General features: G+C 44.1%; 2 protein-coding genes across 4 annotated transcripts in view; both read left to right on the forward strand.

Moving 5' to 3' along the window:
* Nucleotides 1-11,717, forward strand: part of si:ch211-243j20.2 (uridine-cytidine kinase-like 1) — a 29,219-nt gene extending 17,502 nt beyond the window's left edge. Inside the window, exons 9-16 of one of the 2 annotated variants that reach the window (XM_064991085.1) lie at nucleotides 1,601-1,617; nucleotides 3,205-3,303; nucleotides 3,470-3,563; nucleotides 3,683-3,745; nucleotides 4,286-4,408; nucleotides 4,859-4,966; nucleotides 7,403-7,559; nucleotides 9,492-11,717. In XM_064991085.1, coding sequence (XP_064847157.1) covers nucleotides 1,601-1,617; nucleotides 3,205-3,303; nucleotides 3,470-3,563; nucleotides 3,683-3,745; nucleotides 4,286-4,408; nucleotides 4,859-4,966; nucleotides 7,403-7,559; nucleotides 9,492-9,553 — 723 coding nt within the window. In that variant the 3' untranslated portion in view covers nucleotides 9,554-11,717. Of the gene's footprint in view, nucleotides 1-1,600; nucleotides 1,618-2,416; nucleotides 2,437-3,204; nucleotides 3,304-3,469; nucleotides 3,564-3,682; nucleotides 3,746-4,285; nucleotides 4,409-4,858; nucleotides 4,967-7,402; nucleotides 7,560-9,491 lie in introns of both variants that reach the window. The other variant, XM_064991084.1, reaches the window with a different exon arrangement.
* Nucleotides 11,718-11,865: 148 nt separating this feature from the next.
* The window catches only part of LOC135557628 (protein Mpv17), a 31,981-nt gene continuing 24,514 nt past the window's right edge, over nucleotides 11,866-19,332 (forward strand). Inside the window, exons 1-2 of one of the 2 annotated variants that reach the window (XM_064991086.1) lie at nucleotides 11,866-11,949; nucleotides 12,647-12,732. In XM_064991086.1, the coding sequence (XP_064847158.1) occupies nucleotides 12,660-12,732 (73 nt within the window). In that variant the 5' untranslated portion in view covers nucleotides 11,866-11,949; nucleotides 12,647-12,659. The remainder of the gene's footprint in view (nucleotides 11,950-12,646; nucleotides 12,733-19,332) is intronic. The other variant, XM_064991088.1, reaches the window with a different exon arrangement.

Below are 19,332 nucleotides of genomic sequence, written 5' to 3' on the forward strand. Positions count from 1 at the left end.
TACACCTTCCTAATATTGAGTTGCACCTCCCCCCCACCTCCTTTCTTCCCTCAGAACACTCTCAATTTATCAGGGCATAGACTCTACAAGGTGTCCAGTGCGTCATGTTGATTCCAATGCTTCCTACAGTTGTATCAAGTTGGCTGGATGTCCTTTGGGTGGTGGACCACTCTTGATACATACATACACACTGTTGAACTTGTAAAAACCCAGCAGGGTTGTAGTTCTTGACAGAAACCGGTGCGCCTGGCACCTACTACCATACCCCGCTCAATGGCACTTAAATATTTTGCCTTGCCCATTCACCCTCTGAATGGCACACATACACAATCCATGTATCAATTGTCTCAAGGCTTAAAAATCATTCTTTAACCCGTCTCCTCCCCTTCATCTACACTAATTTTGAAGTGGTTTAACAAATGACATCAATAAGGGATCATAGCGCTCAGCCGGATTGACCTGGTCGGTCTGTCATGGAAAGAGCAGGTGTTCTTAATGTTTTTCCCACTCAGTGTGTGTGGCCCTGTGGTGTCCTGATCCATCATCACTGTAATGTGACAAACCATCTGTCACAGAGAGAGATAAGTTGGAAGGTTTCAAAGACAAGCTCAAAGGTGCTCAGTTACACTATTTAACAGACTCTCTGTACTTTGATTTCTTTTGGAGAGGGTTGTGTGGGGAGTGACACATGATCATGTGACTTCTGTCTAAAGTGTACGCCATTCCCGTTCAGAGTCTCACCCGTCGGGGTGTGTGTGTGTGTGAGAGAGATTGAGAGAGGCCACCGCGTGTGCAAAAGCAGATAGTGTGTGAGGATTTGTGGATTAAGGGATCTCTAATAAAAGGCCATTGTGTGGATCAAGTAATGAATGGTGTCGAGTGGGGGGAGACAGCGGCAGCTCGTCCTCCATAGAGTGAGTGACTGATGAGGACAGGGCCTGTTGTAGCCTAATGAACCATCGCACCCTCCATATGGCAAGACTACTACCACTGGGCCCACTATAGTACTTCTGGTTAGGAAACTCCCTGGTTTGGTTAGGATGCCACACTTTGCCATTAGCTTTGGGGCATTCTGTTTGATATGTACTAGATACTATGTAGGAACGATTTAGTTTCTCAGACTAATGGATAAAAGGAGTAAATCAAATATGATGCACCTCCATGGGGTTTCCATATGGAGAAGGAGCAGAACACTTGACTTTCTATTTGTTTTTATTGCCCATAAAATTACATTTCAAATTAAATTCCCATGCTGTGCACTGGGCCTTGTTGTGAGATCAGAGCACCATAATTTAGCCTGATCTAATGCAGGAGTAGAACCTGTACAGAGAAAGAGGTACCTGTTTAGGCACTGAGCTTATCTGATGGAACACTGTCTGTCTGATTCATGGCAAAATGGAGGGGAATGTAATCTCATTGCCTGGTGTTTGTGTTTATTTAAACGGGCGGTGGGGACTGGGGACATTTGGCTTTGTTTGGAGGGTTGGAATGGCTTGTCTCATTTCATGAGTTTTGTTTTTATTTCTCTCCTCCCTGTGTGTGTGTTTGTAATCAAATACTTGCTAAACCCTGACCGAATAATGCACTCTAACCGTCTCAGCGTGAAATCACAGTGAGGTATGACTGCCACACCCCTCATATCTCTACCGGTCTCTGTCTCGTGCTGCCTCTCTCTTTCATTCTGTTTCCTCTCAGCAGAAGCTCAGAGAGCACAGGAAGGACAAAAGGAGATATGCCCAGTCTGACAGAATAATCATGTTACTATTTATTTTACCATTTTGGCTTCTTTTTTTCCCCCCCCCCACTGATGTTGACATGATCAACTAATCAAGGCGCCCAGGAAAATGTTTTGTGTAAAGCTAAATGAGGCTGTGCAGCTCCTTTTCTCTTTCTTCCACACCGTCAGTCATGAAAGCTATCGCTAACACCAGAAGGATGACATCGCTATGGTTCCACTGAGCTCTGGTTAAGGCCTAAAAAAAAACAAAAAACAGCTGGGAGTCGCTGATGTCATGAATTCCTTTTTACCGAAAGATCAGAAAGCTAACGTCACATTAACCAAGGAGAGAGTATGACCTTGAGTTTAGCCCTACATGTCTATCATAGGACCTCTCGCTAAGGCCGTTGCAAAGATGATTATTTTTTTAACTACGCCCAGTCAGAGCTCATAACCATGGTGATGTCGTCTGGTCTTGAAGCCGTCCCCTCGCTGAGCTGAACAGGGGCCCTGACCCCCCTCCCCCCCCCCCTCCCCCAGGGGCCGTCACACCTCTCAGCTTCTCCTCCACAGATATCATAGGGCCCCTACTCTGTCCTGTTGCTGTCTAATTGGGATGTATTTTCTTTCTTTTCCTCTTTCTTTCCTCTTTGTCATCACTCTTGTTCTCGCAAAATGAATATTTGTCACCTTCTCCAGAGGAAGCTCCGCTGGGATATGTGAGGATAAACTCCTGCATCTTCCTCCTTCTCTTAAGTTTTATCGCCCCTCTCATCTGCTCCTCTTTTATGATTTAGTAACATAGCCCCCTGACAAAAAAAGCTAACAACCTTTGTTTGCTGTCATTGCTATTTTTCCAAGATATTGTTTTTCATTTACCTCTTAACCAATTTGCCTGATTCTTTCAGTTTTCGCTATGATTTCTACAGTTTTAACTATCCTGTATTTTGGTACCAGATATATACGTTCAAAAGACTAATTTCAGTGCAGTACTACAGTATTTAGAGAGTGAGTTGTCTTGGCTTTGAGTATTGGCAACAACAATGCAGAACACATAGCAACGTGCTCAATTGCTTTATGGCATTTCTATTTATCAACAGAACCACTGTTTAGAACAGTACAACATAATAGTTATTTTCTAGATTTGAAATGGTCCTAGTGATGTCACGTTGAGTTGTCTGCCGGTAAAGCACCATATGCTCCAGACAGTGCGAGAGGAGCCTGTTAAAGCATTGCTGTTGCCAGTACCTGTACACTATTCCCCCACCCAACTTTGCCTGGCTGTGCATCTGTGACCACCATACTGCAATACATGTTTACGAGGAGGAACGTAAAATATCCCAGTGGTATCTTACCTTTGTCCCACTGGTTTGATGTGACGTCTTGTGTTGTTGTACTGTGGTCCCTCCAGCAGGGGGCAGTGTTGTCTGTTGTGCTGTGGTCACTCCAGCAGGGGACAGTGGTCTGACTGTCTCTCTGTTGTGTAGGTCTGCTCTGGCCTCGGCCCACCAGGGACAGCCCCTACCTAAGACCCTCAGCGTCTTGGAGAGCACCCCACAGGTCCGCGGCATGCACACCATCATCAGGTAAGGTCGTAGAGCTCTGGTTGACCGCTGGGAGGCCGGTTTCTCACCCTCTCAACACTGACTCTGCACTGCCACAAGTTTATAATGAATATACACACACACACACACAGCCCTCACGCTCATTTCCTGAACCCTAACCCTGGTGTGTGTGCCTGCCTGCCTGCAGGAATAAGGACACTAATCGTGATGAGTTCATCTTCTACTCTAAGAGGTTAATGAGGCTCCTGATAGAACATGCCCTCTCCTTTCTGCCCCTCAAGGTGAGTGGCCCTGCATGCCTGCAGACGCATGACCAATATTATATTGCCTTCGACGCCCTGTGCACAATCATACACTAACACTGGTCTCTTCTCTCGTCCTTTCCTCTCATCCTCTCTAGCCTGTGCAAGTGGAGACTCCCCAAGGTTCCATCTATGAAGGGAAGAGACTCAGTGGTAAAAGGGTAAGGCTCTATGCAGATACCTCCCCACTTTCACAGAGGGTTTTGGGCCCTAAACTGCAATAAAGTATCAATGTCATCCCCGATACTACATTGCAGCTACATTGTCACAATTACTCTGATTGCTACTTGTAACTATTGGCTGAATATTGTACAGTGATTAGACTAGTTTATCTCTCCAGTCCTTTTATTCATCACCATACATAAAGCACTATAGGCATTGTTAACATTCGTTTTACTAGACACCTGCAGTGAAAACCCTCGAGTCATAAAGTGTGTGGATAGGCCTGAGAGGATCGTTCATTCCAGTCTTTTTATGGTGATGTGTTTGAGTGGCTCTCAGTGGGAGCAGCTCTGTGAGGCAGCAGGGTTGTTAGACATCTGCAGTAGAGTAATAGTCATATCTCCTACCATCAGGCTCGGTAACATTGAGCTCTCACTATGCTGGTCCTTCAGGTTGCTCAATGGAAGTGTACTTCTAAACTAAACTGTGAAAGAGTATAATGTGTGTGTGTGTGTGTGTGTGTGTGTGTGTGTGTGTAGATCACAGGTGTGTCCATACTGAGAGCAGGGGAGACCATGGAGCAGGCGCTGATGCATGTGTGTAAAGACATTAGGCTGGGGAAGATCCTCATCCAGACCAACCATGACACTGGAGAGCCTGAGGTAACACACAGAAACCAGTCATGTAGTTCAAAAAGTCTTCGGTGTGTGTTTGGCCCTCTTATCCGTAAGGCTGCATACACACCCAGACATGAACTCTTCAACGCGAAGATCATAAACAAGGAGTGGATGGGGTCATCTTTTTTTTGCTTAGTAACTTCATTCAAGGCTAGGTGTCAGTCTCTGGGCTAACTGATACACACTGGCCTCATTGACCTCAGGTTCACTGCCTCATCAGAATCGCAGACCAGCCATACTTGGGAGATCTACTGTGTGTGTGATGTCTATGCCAGCTGTAGCCTTCAAGCTTTGCACCTTTTTTCTTCAGCTTTACTGGTTTCATTCACCACAGATGCTCAAAATGTGACATTTTAAGTTCATGAAATGCCCAAATGAAAAAAAATTGTATAAAACGTCCCATTGTATTTAACATTTCCTATCGCCCCTGTCCAGCTCCACTACCTGCGTCTGCCTAAGGACATCAGTGAGGACTATGTCATCTTGATGGACAGCACTGTGTCCACTGGGGCTGCTGCTCTCATGGCCGTCCGAGTGCTGCTGGTCAGTTCTATCTCATTCTACTCCTCTGGTCGAGTCTATTCAGCATTAGTTGGGTATTATAGTTAAATCGAAATATAATAGTAGCTTCTAGTAGAAGTCTAATATTCTCATGTTTGTCTTCTCCACCACACACCTATGTTGATGAGACGTTCGGGCTTGGGGGGTTTATCTATGGTTCTGCATCCAGATAATGTTGTTTACCACTGAGACATGGCTGAATATGACAGATGGCAGAGTAGGCCTTGTCCTTGTTGGTTGTTGAGATGGCAGAGTTGTCCTTGTTGGTTGTTGAGATGGCAGGGCAGCAGCTCTACTAGTGGAGACTGGACGGCTACAGCAGCAGGAGATTAAGGAGAGATCGGGATGCTTGTTTGCCGTCATAAAACACAGTTTGAGTCCAGCGAGTTTGAGGTCCTTTTTCCTCATTGTGATAAGACTAGAGGTCTAAATGTACAGGTCCTGTGCTTTCAGCCTTCGCCCCTTGTGAAGTGTAAACATCTGGGGAGAATTATCGCCATCCACTATGGCGGCCAAAGTCTGTGGTTTTTGTTTGTCCTCCAAAAGCAAACTTTACTGCCTCCATGACTATCTCTTTTTGAAGCTAGAGTCCTTAGTTACTGCATACATTTTTGGGCTTATAAAGTAGTTATACATACCCATTGATTCTTGAAGAATTTAACTTCTATAAATGCCTCATGAGTTTAGTTCAACTGTCGTACCCCATCATAACCCAAAATAAATAAGCCTGTTTTACACCAATGTTTGTAAACAATGTAAACGTAAACAAACACTGTATAGCCTCACAACATGGTTAAAACTATAATTTATATCATGGATGGTCAGTCTTCTCATCCGTAGCTCTGTCTCTGGATTTGAATGGTTACATTTCTCCAGGTCCATCCCTCAGCTTCTTACCAAAACAGAGGTCGGGGTGACCGCTTTGTTAATGTTTCGAATAGGGATTCTAGCTTTAAAAAGATAGTCACGGGGGTGTGTGTTTTTACTGGAAGCATTGGTTGAAGTATGTGATGAGTGCAGAAGACCTATCAGACTAAGGAGTCCCTATTGACAGGTAGCTGTGGGATTGGGAAGAGCTTGAGATCCCAACCGGTCTGGAAGTGGCTGCCTTGCTCTCCTTACATATTGTGCTACTAAGGAGTCCCTATTGACAGGTAGCTGTGGGAATGGGAAGAGCTTGAGATCCCAACCGGTCTGGAAGTGGCTGCCTTGCTCTCCTTACATATTGTGCTACTAAGGAGTCCCTATTGACAGGTAGCTGTGGGAATGGGAAGAGCTTGAGATCCCAACCGGTCTGGAAGTGGCTGCCTTGCTCTCCTTACATATTGTGCTACTAAGGAGTCCCTTTTGACAGGTAGCTGTGGGAATGGGAAGAGCTTGAGATCCCAACCGGTCTGGAAGTGGCTGCCTTGCTCTCCTTACATATTGTGCTACTAAGGAGTCCCTTTTGACAGGTAGCTGTGGGAATGGGAAGAGCTTGAGATCCCAACCGGTCTGGAAGTGGCTGCCTTGCTCTCCTTACATATTGTGCTACTAAGGAGTCCCTTTTGACAGGTAGCTGTGGGAATGGGAAGAGCTTGAGATCCCAACCGGTCTGGAAGTGGCTGCCTTGCTCTCCTTACATATTGTGCTACTAAGGAGTCCCTTTTGACAGGTAGCTGTGGGAATGGGAAGAGCTTGAGATCCCAACCGGTCTGGAAGTGGCTGCCTTGCTCTCCTTACATATTGTGCTACTAAGGAGTCCCTTTTGACAGGTAGCTGTGGGAATGGGAAGAGCTTGAGATCCCAACCGGTCTGGAAGTGGCTGCCTTGCTCTCCTTACATATTGTGCTACTAAGGAGTCCCTTTTGACAGGTAGCTGTGGGAATGGGAAGAGCTTGAGATCCCAACCGGTCTGGAAGTGGCTGCCTTGCTCTCCTTACATATTGTGCTACTAAGGAGTCCCTTTTGACAGGTAGCTGTGGGAATGGGAAGAGCTTGAGATCCCAACCGGTCTGGAAGTGGCTGCCTTGCTCTCCTTACATATTGTGCTACTAAGGAGTCCCTTTTGACAGGTAGCTGTGGGAATGGGAAGAGCTTGAGATCCCAACCGGTCTGGAAGTGGCTGCCTTGCTCTCCTTACATATTGTGCTACTAAGGAGTCCCTTTTGACAGGTAGCTGTGGGAATGGGAAGAGCTTGAGATCCCAACCGGTCTGGAAGTGGCTGCCTTGCTCTCATTACATATTGTGCTACTAAGGAGTCCCTTTTGACAGGTAGCTGTGGGAATGGGAAGAGCTTGAGATCCCAACCGGTCTGGAAGTGGCTGCCTTGCTCTCCTTACATATTGTGCTACTGTCACAAACTCCCCACTAACCACCACTCTTTCTTCAATCGTGATTGAAGGCCACAATTTGCGTATGTCTGTCACCTTTTGTAGGACCATGATGTCCAGGAGGATAAAATCTTCCTGTTGTCTCTACTGATGGCTGAGATGGGCGTCCACTCTGTGGCCTACGCCTTCCCTAAGGTCCGCATTATCACCACCGCCGTCGATAAGAAGGTCAACAACGAGTTTCACATCATCCCTGGCATTGGTGGGTGCTTCTGCTATCTAGCTGTCTCTCGCTCTCTTACACACATTGTTCTCAGTCACTCTCACTTAATGTGGGTTTCCCTTCAAAGCGGTGTCCTAATGCAGATCCAGTGAGTCTGCTGTTTGTGGTGTGAATGATCATTAGCGATATGACCGTCACAAGTTAAAAACGTCCAGGTTGTCAGATTGTGCCTTCGCAAAGTATTCAGACCCCTTGCCTTTTTCCACATTTTGTTAGGTTACAGCCTAATTCTAAAATGTATTATAGTTTTTTCTCCACTTCAATATACACACAATACCCTATAATGACAAGACAAAAAATGTTTAGAAATTTTTGCTAATTTATAAAAAATAAACTGCTCGCATTTACATAAGTATTCAGACCCTTTACTCAGTACTTTGTTGAAGCACCTTTGACAGTGATTGCAGCCTTAAGTCTTCTTGGGTATGACGCTGTAATCTTGGCACTTATGTATTTGGGGAGTTTCTCCCATTCTTCTCTGCAGATCCTCTCTGTCAAGTTGGATGTGGAGCGTTGCTGCAGCAGGTTTTCATCAAGGCTCTCTCTGTACGTTGCTCCATTCATCTTACCCTTAATCCTGACCAGTCTCCCAGGCCCTGCCACTGAAAAACATCCCCACAGCATGATGCTGCCACAACCCTTCACCGTAGGGATGGTGCCAGGTTTCCTCCAGTCGTGATGCTTGGCATTAAGGCCCATGAGTTCAATCTTGGCTTCATCAGACCAGAGAATCTTTGGGTGCCTTTTGGCAAACTCCAAGCGGGCTGTCATGTGCCTTTTACTGAGGAGTGTCTTTTGTCTGGCCACTCTACCATAAAAGCCTGATTTGTGGAGCGCTGCAGAGATGGTTGTCCTGGAAGGTTCCATCTCCACAGAGGAACTCTAGAGCTCTGTCAGAGTGACCATCAGGTTCTTGTTCACCTCCTTGACCAAGGCCCTTCTCCCCCGATTGCTCAATTTGGCCGGGCGGCCAGCTCTAGTAAGAGTCTTGGTGGTTCCGAACTTCTTCCATTTTAAGAATGATGGAGAGTGACCATTTGGTTCTTGGTCACCTCCCTGAGAGTCTTGGTGGTTACAAACTTATTCCAGGCCACTGGGGGATCTTCAATTCCGCAGAAATGTTTTGGCCCCCTTCCCGAAATCTGTGCCTCGACCCAATCCCGTCTCAGAGCTCTACGGATAATTCCTTCAACCTCATGGCTTGGTTTTTGCTCTGACATGCACTGTCAACTGTGGGACCTTATATAGACAGGTGTGTGCTTTTCCAAATCATGTCCAATTAATTGAATTTACCACAGGTGGACTCCAATCAAGTTGTAGAAACACCTCAAAGATGATCAATGGAAATAGGATGCACCTGAGCTCAATTTCGAGTCTCATAGCAAAAGGTCTGAGTACTTATGTAAATAAGGTATTTCTGTTATTTGTAATAAATATGTACACATTTCTAAAAAGCTGTTTTCCCTTTGTCATTATGGGGTATTACATGTAGATTGCTGGGGATTTTTATTTCTTAAATCCATTTGTATAATAAGGCTGTAACATAACAATGTGGAAAAAGTAAAGAGGTCTGAATAGTTTCCAAATGCACCGTAGCTGCTGCCACAGCCATTCAGGCCCAAGTGGGTGGGCTTTGTTATGAATCACCCCAGACTGACGGTTTTTAATTTTATTTAACACTTTTTTTTTATCATAAGTTGACAGCGAACACATTCTCATTTACAGCAACAACCTGGGGAATAGTAACAGGGGAGGGGGAGGGGGGGGGATGAATGAGCCAGTTGATAGCTGTGGTAACCCATATGTTCCATCAGCACTGCCACTGATCACACAATTCTCACTGACGCTAGTCCAACTCATGTATTCACAATGACAATATGACTGACGGCTCTCTCTTCTCCTCTCTTCCAGGTAATTTCGGGGACCGCTACTTTGGGACGGACACTCCCTCGGACTGGACGGAGAGTGATTAAAGGATGGACTACTGAGCTGAAGTTGCTGAGGGGGAAGTAGGGGGGGGGGATATCACACAAGCACTTAGCCATGCCAGCCAACCACTGATCAGCTCCTAAGAGCTAAAGATTCCCCCTCAGTCAGCGCCCCTCTGCTGCTTATCATTTCATGATGTCCTGGGCACTGCCCCTGTGCCAACTCTACCCTCTCTGATCAGGGTGAAAGGTCATAAGGCTACCTACCCTCCTGAGGAGGAAATGTGATATTAGCCTGGCTTTGCTAGCGATGCCCATTAGCCCATACATATCTATCCACTGATAAAAAAAATACTTGATTTGTGATTTTGCTTGTTTGATATTTGTTGACGCAGCAGGACCTGTAAAGTTGGAGAAATAATCAAGAGAAATAAAAAGCCTCTTTTCTAGTCCTTTTGATGTTTTCCTGTTGAGTTGACCCATAGAAATAGTTAAGATGACAAATCACACCACAGTATGAAATCAGGGAAGATGAGAGTAGGACAGTCTGTGGCTGTTAGTGCCAGATCTCAGCTGTGCTTGAATAATGTGTGAATATAATGGTGATGACCATTGTTATGCACAGGGAGACTTTGTATTATAACTGAGAGGAGCAAGTTACAGACTGAGGGTACAATGGACCAGGTAGGTAGTGAAAATATAAGGTCGTATAGCTCATGGGTAGCTTTAAGCTCAACATAGCCTTAGTATTACTTAATATACATCTATGGACATTATGGACTGTCCTCTCTGGAGATTGTGTGCTGTTGCCTTAGCTGTGACAAAAGTCTCGTGCAAAAAAATGACTTTTTTTATTATGGTTTAAGATGGTTGGCTTTTTTTAACATTATTTAGTACTTGAGGCTGTTTTTATTATAAGGATTTTATTCAATTTCCTCTCACTTATATATTATAGGTTGGTTGATGCAGATTTTTTTTTTGTAACTTTGCAGCCATTTCTCTGGGTAATAAATAAAATGTTATCGCATGTTTCATAAACAACAGGTGTAGACTAACAGCTTACTTACGGGCCCTTCCAACAATGAAGAGAAAAAAATCATAGAAAAGTAATTATAAGTACACAATGAGTAACGATAACTTGGCTATGTACACAGGGTACCAGTACCGAGTCGAAGTGCAGGGGTACGAGGCAATTGAGGTAGATATGTACATATAACTAGGAATAAAGTGACTAGGCAACAAGATAGATAATAAATGTGATGAGTCAAAGTTGGTGCAAAACGGTCAGTGCAGATAGTTTAATTATTTTGTTACCGATTTGAACGACTTAGCACTATTTATACTTGAATATTTTTCCTGTGTAAATGATTTCCTTGTGTATTTAATGTTTTCTCATTTAAATTGATACCCCTGGTTAGTTCACAAAGGCCGTACAATGTATTTTGTAGTATAATTAAGAACTTACAGCAGGAGAGGTGGCTCTGACTGTAAAACTACTCAAATGAAACCATCATGGATCATCTGTATCTTGTTTTAATAGGCTGACCAGCTTGACCATGTACATATTTTGTTTTCTGGCCTTCATAGTTACAGGATTGCAAGGCAGAACCTTGAGGATTCCGTGGCTTTGAGTGTTTAAATATAGTGTCTTAAAAAAAGAGGATACTCAAGATCTCATCAGGCATTTTTTTTTGCCAAAACTATGCATATGCATATTGTTAGCTAAGAGACATTTGGATGGTAAGCATAGTGTTACATATTTGTCCAGTTGTGTGTGTGTATATAATAAAAACATCTATATATTTCCCTTAGGGGGAGTGTTTGTCTTTGCTGGGTCTCCATGTGTCAAATAAGGCTTCTCTATAGGGGATCAGCTTTAGCTATATTCGTTACCTCACCTGCATTTCTGTTTTGTATAGCTTGAACTGTCCATGGGTGTCTGCTTACTACTGTATATCTGCTTGTGTGGTTGACACAGCTTGGTTACATGTATATGCTCAACAATGTTCTATGAATCTAGATTTTTTTTGTGTGTTCCTTTTGTTGATTAGACTTTTTTTTTAAAGCATGATGTAAGGACCAGGCTTGATTGGGCTTTTTTGTTGTTGTGTGTGTTCCCTTATCAAAAAGGAATCTTCACACACAAATCACTGCAATATTTCATGCTTTCATTTCATGTCCAAGAAACAATAAAATCATGCGAACTGAATGTTTTAGTTTTGTGTTACCCTGTTCATGTTCAACTGTCCGTGAGAGAGAACTGAGTGCTTGGAAAATAGAAATCAAGGACAGAAGTTCATCGTCACTCTGTTGGTTACTTGTCATAGGGTTAGCCTTGCACCACCAGAGGGTGACATAATCCATCTGACGCTGTTGTGGAAGTGACGTCGGTTCGAGTAGTCTGTGTTGTGTGTGTCTCAGTTGGAGCTGTATTAAGGAAGGCATGTAACAATTGTGTTCTATCTTTTCGCTTTGTAACACTTTCATTGTCTAGTTGTACCGTTTTTATTATGGAGAAATGACCGACTTGACTGTAATGTTAGAGCTGCATGACACGTTTCTTATTGGTGGCAGAGTAACGTCGGCGGCAGAACTCCAGAGAGTAGCTAAATCGGCTAACGTTAGCTAATGAGGTTGCAAGGCTAGGATTAGGATGCTTTACGTCTGGTTGACTAGGAAACAGGGCTATGTTGAATAAATAATATGTTAACTATCAGGGTTACATTAAGTACGGCAAGTATGACTGCAGTAGCAGTAACTAGTTACAGTGGAGTAAAGTTGTCCAAATCCAATTTTGCTGACTCCCCCGTGATCAGGTAACGTGGAGAACGTTATGTGCGGCAGCACGCGTCAGACATTCCATTGCATAAGCTGCAGAGTAGGCTAGCCTACGTTTCCCATATGGCCGCAGTAACTTCGTCTGTGTAAAGAAACGTTTGGTTGTCTACTTCGTGATATCAAGAAACTGTACAGATATCACCCAACCATTAGCTGTTTTCAAGTCAGAATATTGTCATAATGAAAATAGTCATTTCTCATATCTAAAGTTCTATATTGAACTACTAATGTCCACACACAATCAGTTGATGGCAAGGCATATGGGTTATGACGGTTCTGACTAGATCGTCTGTGTTCCAGCATAGAGCGGAGAATGGCGGGCCTGTGGAGATCCTACCAGGCTCTTATGACCAGGCATCCATGGACTGTCCAGATAATCACAGCCGGTAATAAAACACCCACAACACTAGGTTACATTACAGTGACTACACTATGTCCACTGTCTGCCTCTACAGCAAAGCTACTGCCATAATTTCCACTAAAGATAGTCAATTTCCCCCAAAATGTTGTCTTAGGCTTTCACCTGATTTCAGCTGCTTCAACTTTTTCAGCTCTGATGTCAAATCCATCTCACAGACTGTGTCTGTCCAAATGTTTACAAATGCAATCCCCCTATTCCATGGTTTATGGATGAGAGCTCGGGTCTGAATGGGGTTGTTGGATGAGAGCTCGTGGTTTGAATGGGGTTGTTCGATTTGTGCTGTACCCTAAAATGGAGCCCTGTCTGTATTCTGTAAATATTTGACATGTTTCCTGTTGATTCTGTGACAGTGTAGATTGTGGTTGCAAACATAGGAATCACTGTGACTACTAATCAGAGGATCCAAGCCAATATGACTTCATCGATATTTTGATTAGGTTTTATTTTTATATAGGTGTGGAAATTGCCTTGAAGACAGGTAAATCATAATGTTCTCCTTCTATATAGTTTTATGTCCTCTTGTAGAATAAGTGTTTTTCCTCCTATAATGCTGAAGTGTCTCATTAACCAACATTTACATGCCCACACTATTTTTTTCTGTTAACACAAGATGGCAGTGAAGAACAGTCTTTTTTACTACCATCACTAGCCTATACTGTAGATCCTTGAGATGATGCGTTTGTCAGGATTAGGTGCCAGCCTTGTTTTGATAGCCAATTAAATCTAATCAATATGTGTTCAGATATTTCACCCTGATTTGATAGGAATATGTGGCTGACTCGCTCCTCTATAACTTGTACTGCAGTGATAACCCAAGTCTATATTGTCACTGTCAGTGTAAAAAGGCTTTGATGTTTCCCTAATTTGTTACCTTGGTGTTTCTCCTCTCGGAGGCAAAGCTGTGTCTGTGTGACCGATAACGATTCAGAGTGGAAACGTCAACAACATCCCTATTTATACAACCAAGCGACAATGTGCTGCCACGGCTACATGAGACTGCCTGTCATATCAACCTTTATGGGATGATGAAAACTGGACACTGTTATGAGTGTTTTGTTTTCCACAGTAAGTAGGCCTAACTCCTTTTTTTCCAAATCTGATGTCATGCCTCAACACTTGTCTTTTTACTAGGAGTAACAATTGGCTAATTAGGGAAGGGCCACACCCCTGCCTCAGTCATTACCTCACTGATTGCATAAGGAGTGCCAGTGTCAAACTGCCCAGAAGCCTGGCAGTGGCAAAGCGGTCCTCTCTCTTTGCCATTATTAACAAAGGTGTGCTATGAGATTACAATTTCATTGATTATTGATATTCTTCTGGAATGTGTCCACGTAGATTTGAAGGAGATACCCGGTACAGGGAAGACTGGTTGTAATAAGAATGCATTAGTGCCCTTCCTAGGCAGCTGGGTTAAGGGGTTGCAGGCAGAGTGAGCATTTTATGTAATTAAGATGTCCGACTTGAAGAGTGACTCATCATCTTAGTTTTCACTGGAGAGAGAGAGAAGGGAGAAAGTATACTGTTTTACATTTAGCTACTGTAGCTGTGTGGAAATGCCGTTTTTATCTACTGTAGTGCACTGGAGACCTTCAGAAGAGCGAGAGAGGACACCTGATAAAGCGAGATAACGAGTGTGTGTGTTCTCCCTACTGAGGGGACCACCAGACCTCAGACAAATGAAGATCTGCTCTAAAAAGGCAGAGACACAGCAGACACATCCAAACTTTTCTGACCTCTTGTTTAGCTTAGCTCTAGGTCTGCTTACCTATAGCCTGTATGATACATGGAATTCAGTACCTGACGTCAGTCAGTCAGTCAATGAATGAATTGATCAATGGATGAATGATTGAACAACAAACAATTAATGAGGAAAAAGGGAGATCTCAGGACACCAGTGAGCTACAGTAGCAGTAGCTGAATCCCAAAGTCAAGTTGTGAGTGTGGATCCTGAGAGTCACTCCTACCTGGAGGGGATGGGTCAGGCTGGGTTGGCTTCATCAGTTAAATGCATCTGAGGGCTCAGTGGGTCCACTCCCTCCCCAGTGGAACAACCATCAGGCCCCGGGGGGAACGCCTGCCAACTCTCCCCCAGATCACTTCACTTAGCCTGGGCCACGTCAATCACCATCAGCCCCATTAGCCTCTATAGGCTCTGGCTCTCCCTCAAGGACGGGCCCCTAGAGCCGCAGCCAGCCTGCCAAGCTAGCTAGTGCTGACATCAGCACTCTCAATAAAGGAGGGGAGAGGAAGCTCGTTGGCACCTCTTGACTAGCTACGGGACCATGTCTCAGTGGGCATCAGATGGTGGCTACCAGCTAGATAGATATGGTATTAAAGTTGGGAGGAAAGATGTTTTTGTTGCACCTGTCCTGTGGTTTTATCACTGAACACTCACAAAGGACCTTACAAAAGAGAAATGGTAGCTGTAAGAGGGTAGTGTCTGGCTGTGTTTAAGGATGAGCTCATGTAGTGTTGATAAGCCTCGGGTTTCTCAAGGGTTTATGGCTGCTCTGTTCTGTTCTTAAAGGACCAGTTATTACAATAAAGTTTTACAATGAAGGACACACTCCAGTCAAGGTGTGTGTGTGTGCACGCGTGTTATGTTAAGGTCGAGTTGTAGATGCTCCAGTAAAAGCACATAAAAGGTTCCACCCTCTTCCCAACTGCCTTATTAGTTATTCCATGACATTTTAAGAAAAACATAGATCATACAAAGAGGGCTTCTCTGCCTACATTATTATTAAGGCCCAATGTCCTTTTTAAAACATGATATTTGACTGTGGGAGGTAGAGGCAGGTCTGAGCTGACTTCAGGTGAAAATTCCCTGCTCAGTGTGTCAAACATGAGTACCACAACACCTCATCCTTTTGCTGATGTAGCTGGAGGTTTGTAGACTGGGGCTCCACCATGGCCTGATTCCAAACCAATCTATCCACATTTCACTACCTCCTCCCTGCAGATCTGAGAGCATAGGGTCCACTCAGTTTTCTCCATAGTTTGATGGGGTGAGTGTGTGTCCCCTGTCCATCAATGTCCCCCTCAGTGTCACACCCTGATCTGTTTCACCTGTCTTTGTGCTCGTCTCCACCCCCCTCCAGGTGTCGCCCATCTTCCTCATTATCCCCTGTGTATTTATACCTGTGTTTTCTGTTTGTCTGTTGCCAGTTAGTCTTGTCAGGTCTTACCAGCGTGTTTTCCCCATCTCCCTGCTTTCTCAAGTTCTGTTTCCCTGGTTCTGACCATTCTGCCTGTCCTGACTCCGAGCCTGCCGTTCTGTACCTGCCTGACTGACTTGTTTACGGACCTCTGCCTTTCCTGAGCCTGCCTGCTGTTCTGTACCTTATTGACTCTGCCCTGAATTATGGACCTCTACCTGCCTTTGACCTGTCTTTTGCCTGCCCCCTGTTTGGGTCAATAAACATCTGTGACTCTAGCTGTCTGCATCTGGGTCTTATCCTGAGTTATGATACTCAGGTTGTGTTCCTCCATCTCTCTGTCCTTCCATTCATTTCCTCCAAGAGAGGTGAAGGTCATCTGACCCAGGCCCTGTGTGTGTATGTGTGTGCGTGCTCTAGTGTTTGTGTGTTGTTTGAGGAGTGGCCTGAGGGGCCAGTCAAGCTCACATTGCCCAGAACAAACTGTTTTTAAACCTGGTCATTTTCTCTGCTCACTCCTTAGTCCCCGCCGCACCACGCAGCATCATCATTTCACAACGGCCAAGCTAAAAACAGAAGCACACTAAATCTGGAGCTCTGCCGTCAGTGGCTGGATGGGCTGTCTGTCTCAGCCATGGTTCTCACACCTCACCGAGTCATGCATCTCAACGCCTAGCCTGGTCATCCTGCATCTTAAACAGGATGCTGTTCTGGATTTTTAGAGGTGTAAGCTATGGCCCAGGCAGCGCTCCCTAGAAACAGACTGGAGGTGTGGGCACTGGGCAGTGGTCTAATACGCTCCCATCTCTCCCTCTCTGTAGGGGAGGGGATTCTCCCTCTCCATGGTGTCTCATCACCCCTTTTTCCTGTTATCTTTCTGTCCCATTGTCTACAGTCAGGGCTGCTCATCTCTATTCCTCCTGATAAGTAGCATACACGCCACACACATACACATACAGACTGTTTACTCCTTTATCTAGCAGGCCTAGTGTCTGCCAAAAGTTGTTTACAAGAATCCACAATTTCCTCTGTTATGAACCTCCATGAAACCCGCTCTCTCGCCACATGTGTTGTATCTGTATGACTCTGTTCATTAACTGCTCGGTGAGAGCTGGCATTTGTCTGACTCTTCAGACCTGCCAGTGAGAGAGTGTCACAAAGAGGAATGTTTTGAGCCTGAAATTGGCTTGTGCCCATATCAAACGAGATACTGGCGATTTTTGCTTACGCAGAGAGAACACATTTGTGTTGCTTTGTCTCTTGTCGTGATGTCAACAAAGGCTAGAAAACATTGGTCTGTGCCTGTATTGTTTGTTGTGCAGAGTATTGATGGAAATGTTTTTCCTCTCAGATGTTTTCTAGTCAGAGACATGGTGGAGAGGAGTCATCTTTTTCGCAACTCTTTAGTTAGGACCCCCCCCCGCAAAGAAACCATACTTTTAGGCTGTAATGTAGTCAATGGGTATGTTTTTATCATCAACCAATCTCGCTCAGTCATATTCATCTCCTAAATCAAATGTTTGCATCCTCTGCTGTAGATTTCCCCATATGAGCAGATCTCCGCAGAGACACGCGAGGCCGTTGTTTGTTTAAGCATGTATAAATAATGCATGTGTATGTTTGTTCCCCCCTCCTTCCTTCCTGCGTGGGGGCGAGGGGATCGATGCCCCCAAGCCCAGCCAGACTCTGGACAGCGGAAGGGAATGGGACCCGTGACATTTCCAACAGATTGGAGGAGACGGCTCTGTCTTCTTGATTGGCACTCCCTGTGTGTGTTGACAGGAGGTCTCGCGGTCACGTGCAATTCCATGCCAGCGTAGGCCCTAAATATTTTTGGTATCAGAATGTTCAGGCAATTCTCGTTTAAAAACTTCATTGGGCGGAAGGATGTTTGACATGCTTTTTACATTTGTATCGCAAACCATGGTTTAGAATATCATGATGGAAGTGGCCATTTTAGGCCCTTTTAGACCTATACATGCCTCCTATGATCTGAACCGTACATGATGCAGGCAACAGCTTCGTGTCATTATAGTCCTTATTGTGTGTTTTCAAATATGGACAATGTCAAGATTCTGAAATACAATTTTTCACATTCATTTGTTCAACATTCAGAATATTATTAATGTATCGAAAGCTTATTTTTACTCTTCAAACACGTCAAATTTCCAGAATGCCTCTCTGGTACTTTTAATGATATGACCCATTTATACATGGAAATTGACATTATAGGTCAGTCAGTGGTAGTCACTAATGTTTCTGAAGGAGCCACTTTTGTCAAACAAAATCACTGGGCGAGCCACCATAACAATCGGAGAATGAGGGTTGGGGGGGTCAGAAAGTAAAATTGATTCATAGGCCTACTGCATGATCTCAAATGGATTCATGCATGATATTTAAGATACTATTAACATGTACTATCAAGCTATTTAAATCTCTGATTCTCTATTTTATGTCACTTGGGGATATCAGCAACAAATATGTAAAAAATCATTTGATGCATTTTTTAATCTGACCTTATTGCCATTTATCGCAATAAAAGTTATAGTACAAAGATATGTAAGATCAGGTAATGGCATATTTCAGTCTGAAGAAGGTATGCTTTGGAGTGATTCAAATGCATCAAAGGGATTGGAAGTTCAGGAAAACAGGGATAATGATGATCAAACAATCTTTGTGTATAGTATATTGTTCCAAACAAAATGTCTTAAAATGAACAAAATCAAAAAATATACTTTTGAGATATTGACCACAACAAAGCCCAAAAAGAGATTGTATTTGAGGCGTTTTATTTATTTGTGGGAATACTTGGGAACAGACTTTCTTAATATATATATATATTTTTTTGCTGAATTCCTAGTAATTTCCAGTACTTTTTTAAACCTAAAACCAAAATTTGCTCGTCGGGCCGCCTGTTGCCAACCGCTACCATAAGGATTATAATGTATCTGTATCGTGTACGGTTCACGGATCATAGGGTCTTACAGGAGGCATGTATAGGTCTAGGGGGGGGCCTAAAATGGCCACTTTCATCATGATTTTCTCAAAAATGGTTTGTGATACAAATGTAAAAAGTGTCAAACATCCTTCCTCCTATCTAAGAACTGCCTGAACAATCTGAGATACCCCAAAATTTTCTTTAAGCACCGTACACACACACACACGCAGGACACTATCATGTCCCACTGAGGCCTATCTAGCAATGGCATACGTTTCCATCAGTCACTCTCATTGATAAAATGACACCGTACAAGCCCCCCCCCCTAGTGCAGAAGTATTTACAGAGCAAGGAGCTTCTGACCTATCCTCTGTGACCGGGACAGACACACTTCAGTGCGTCAGTAATCCCTATGTGTGGCAGTAAGGCCCTCCAAAGCCAATGACCTACAGGACCAGTGTGTTTTAGGATG

The sequence above is a fragment of the Oncorhynchus masou genome, chromosome 16 (genome assembly GCF_036934945.1).
Source record: "Oncorhynchus masou masou isolate Uvic2021 chromosome 16, UVic_Omas_1.1, whole genome shotgun sequence".
In the NCBI taxonomy this organism is placed as follows: domain Eukaryota; kingdom Metazoa; phylum Chordata; class Actinopteri; order Salmoniformes; family Salmonidae; genus Oncorhynchus; species Oncorhynchus masou.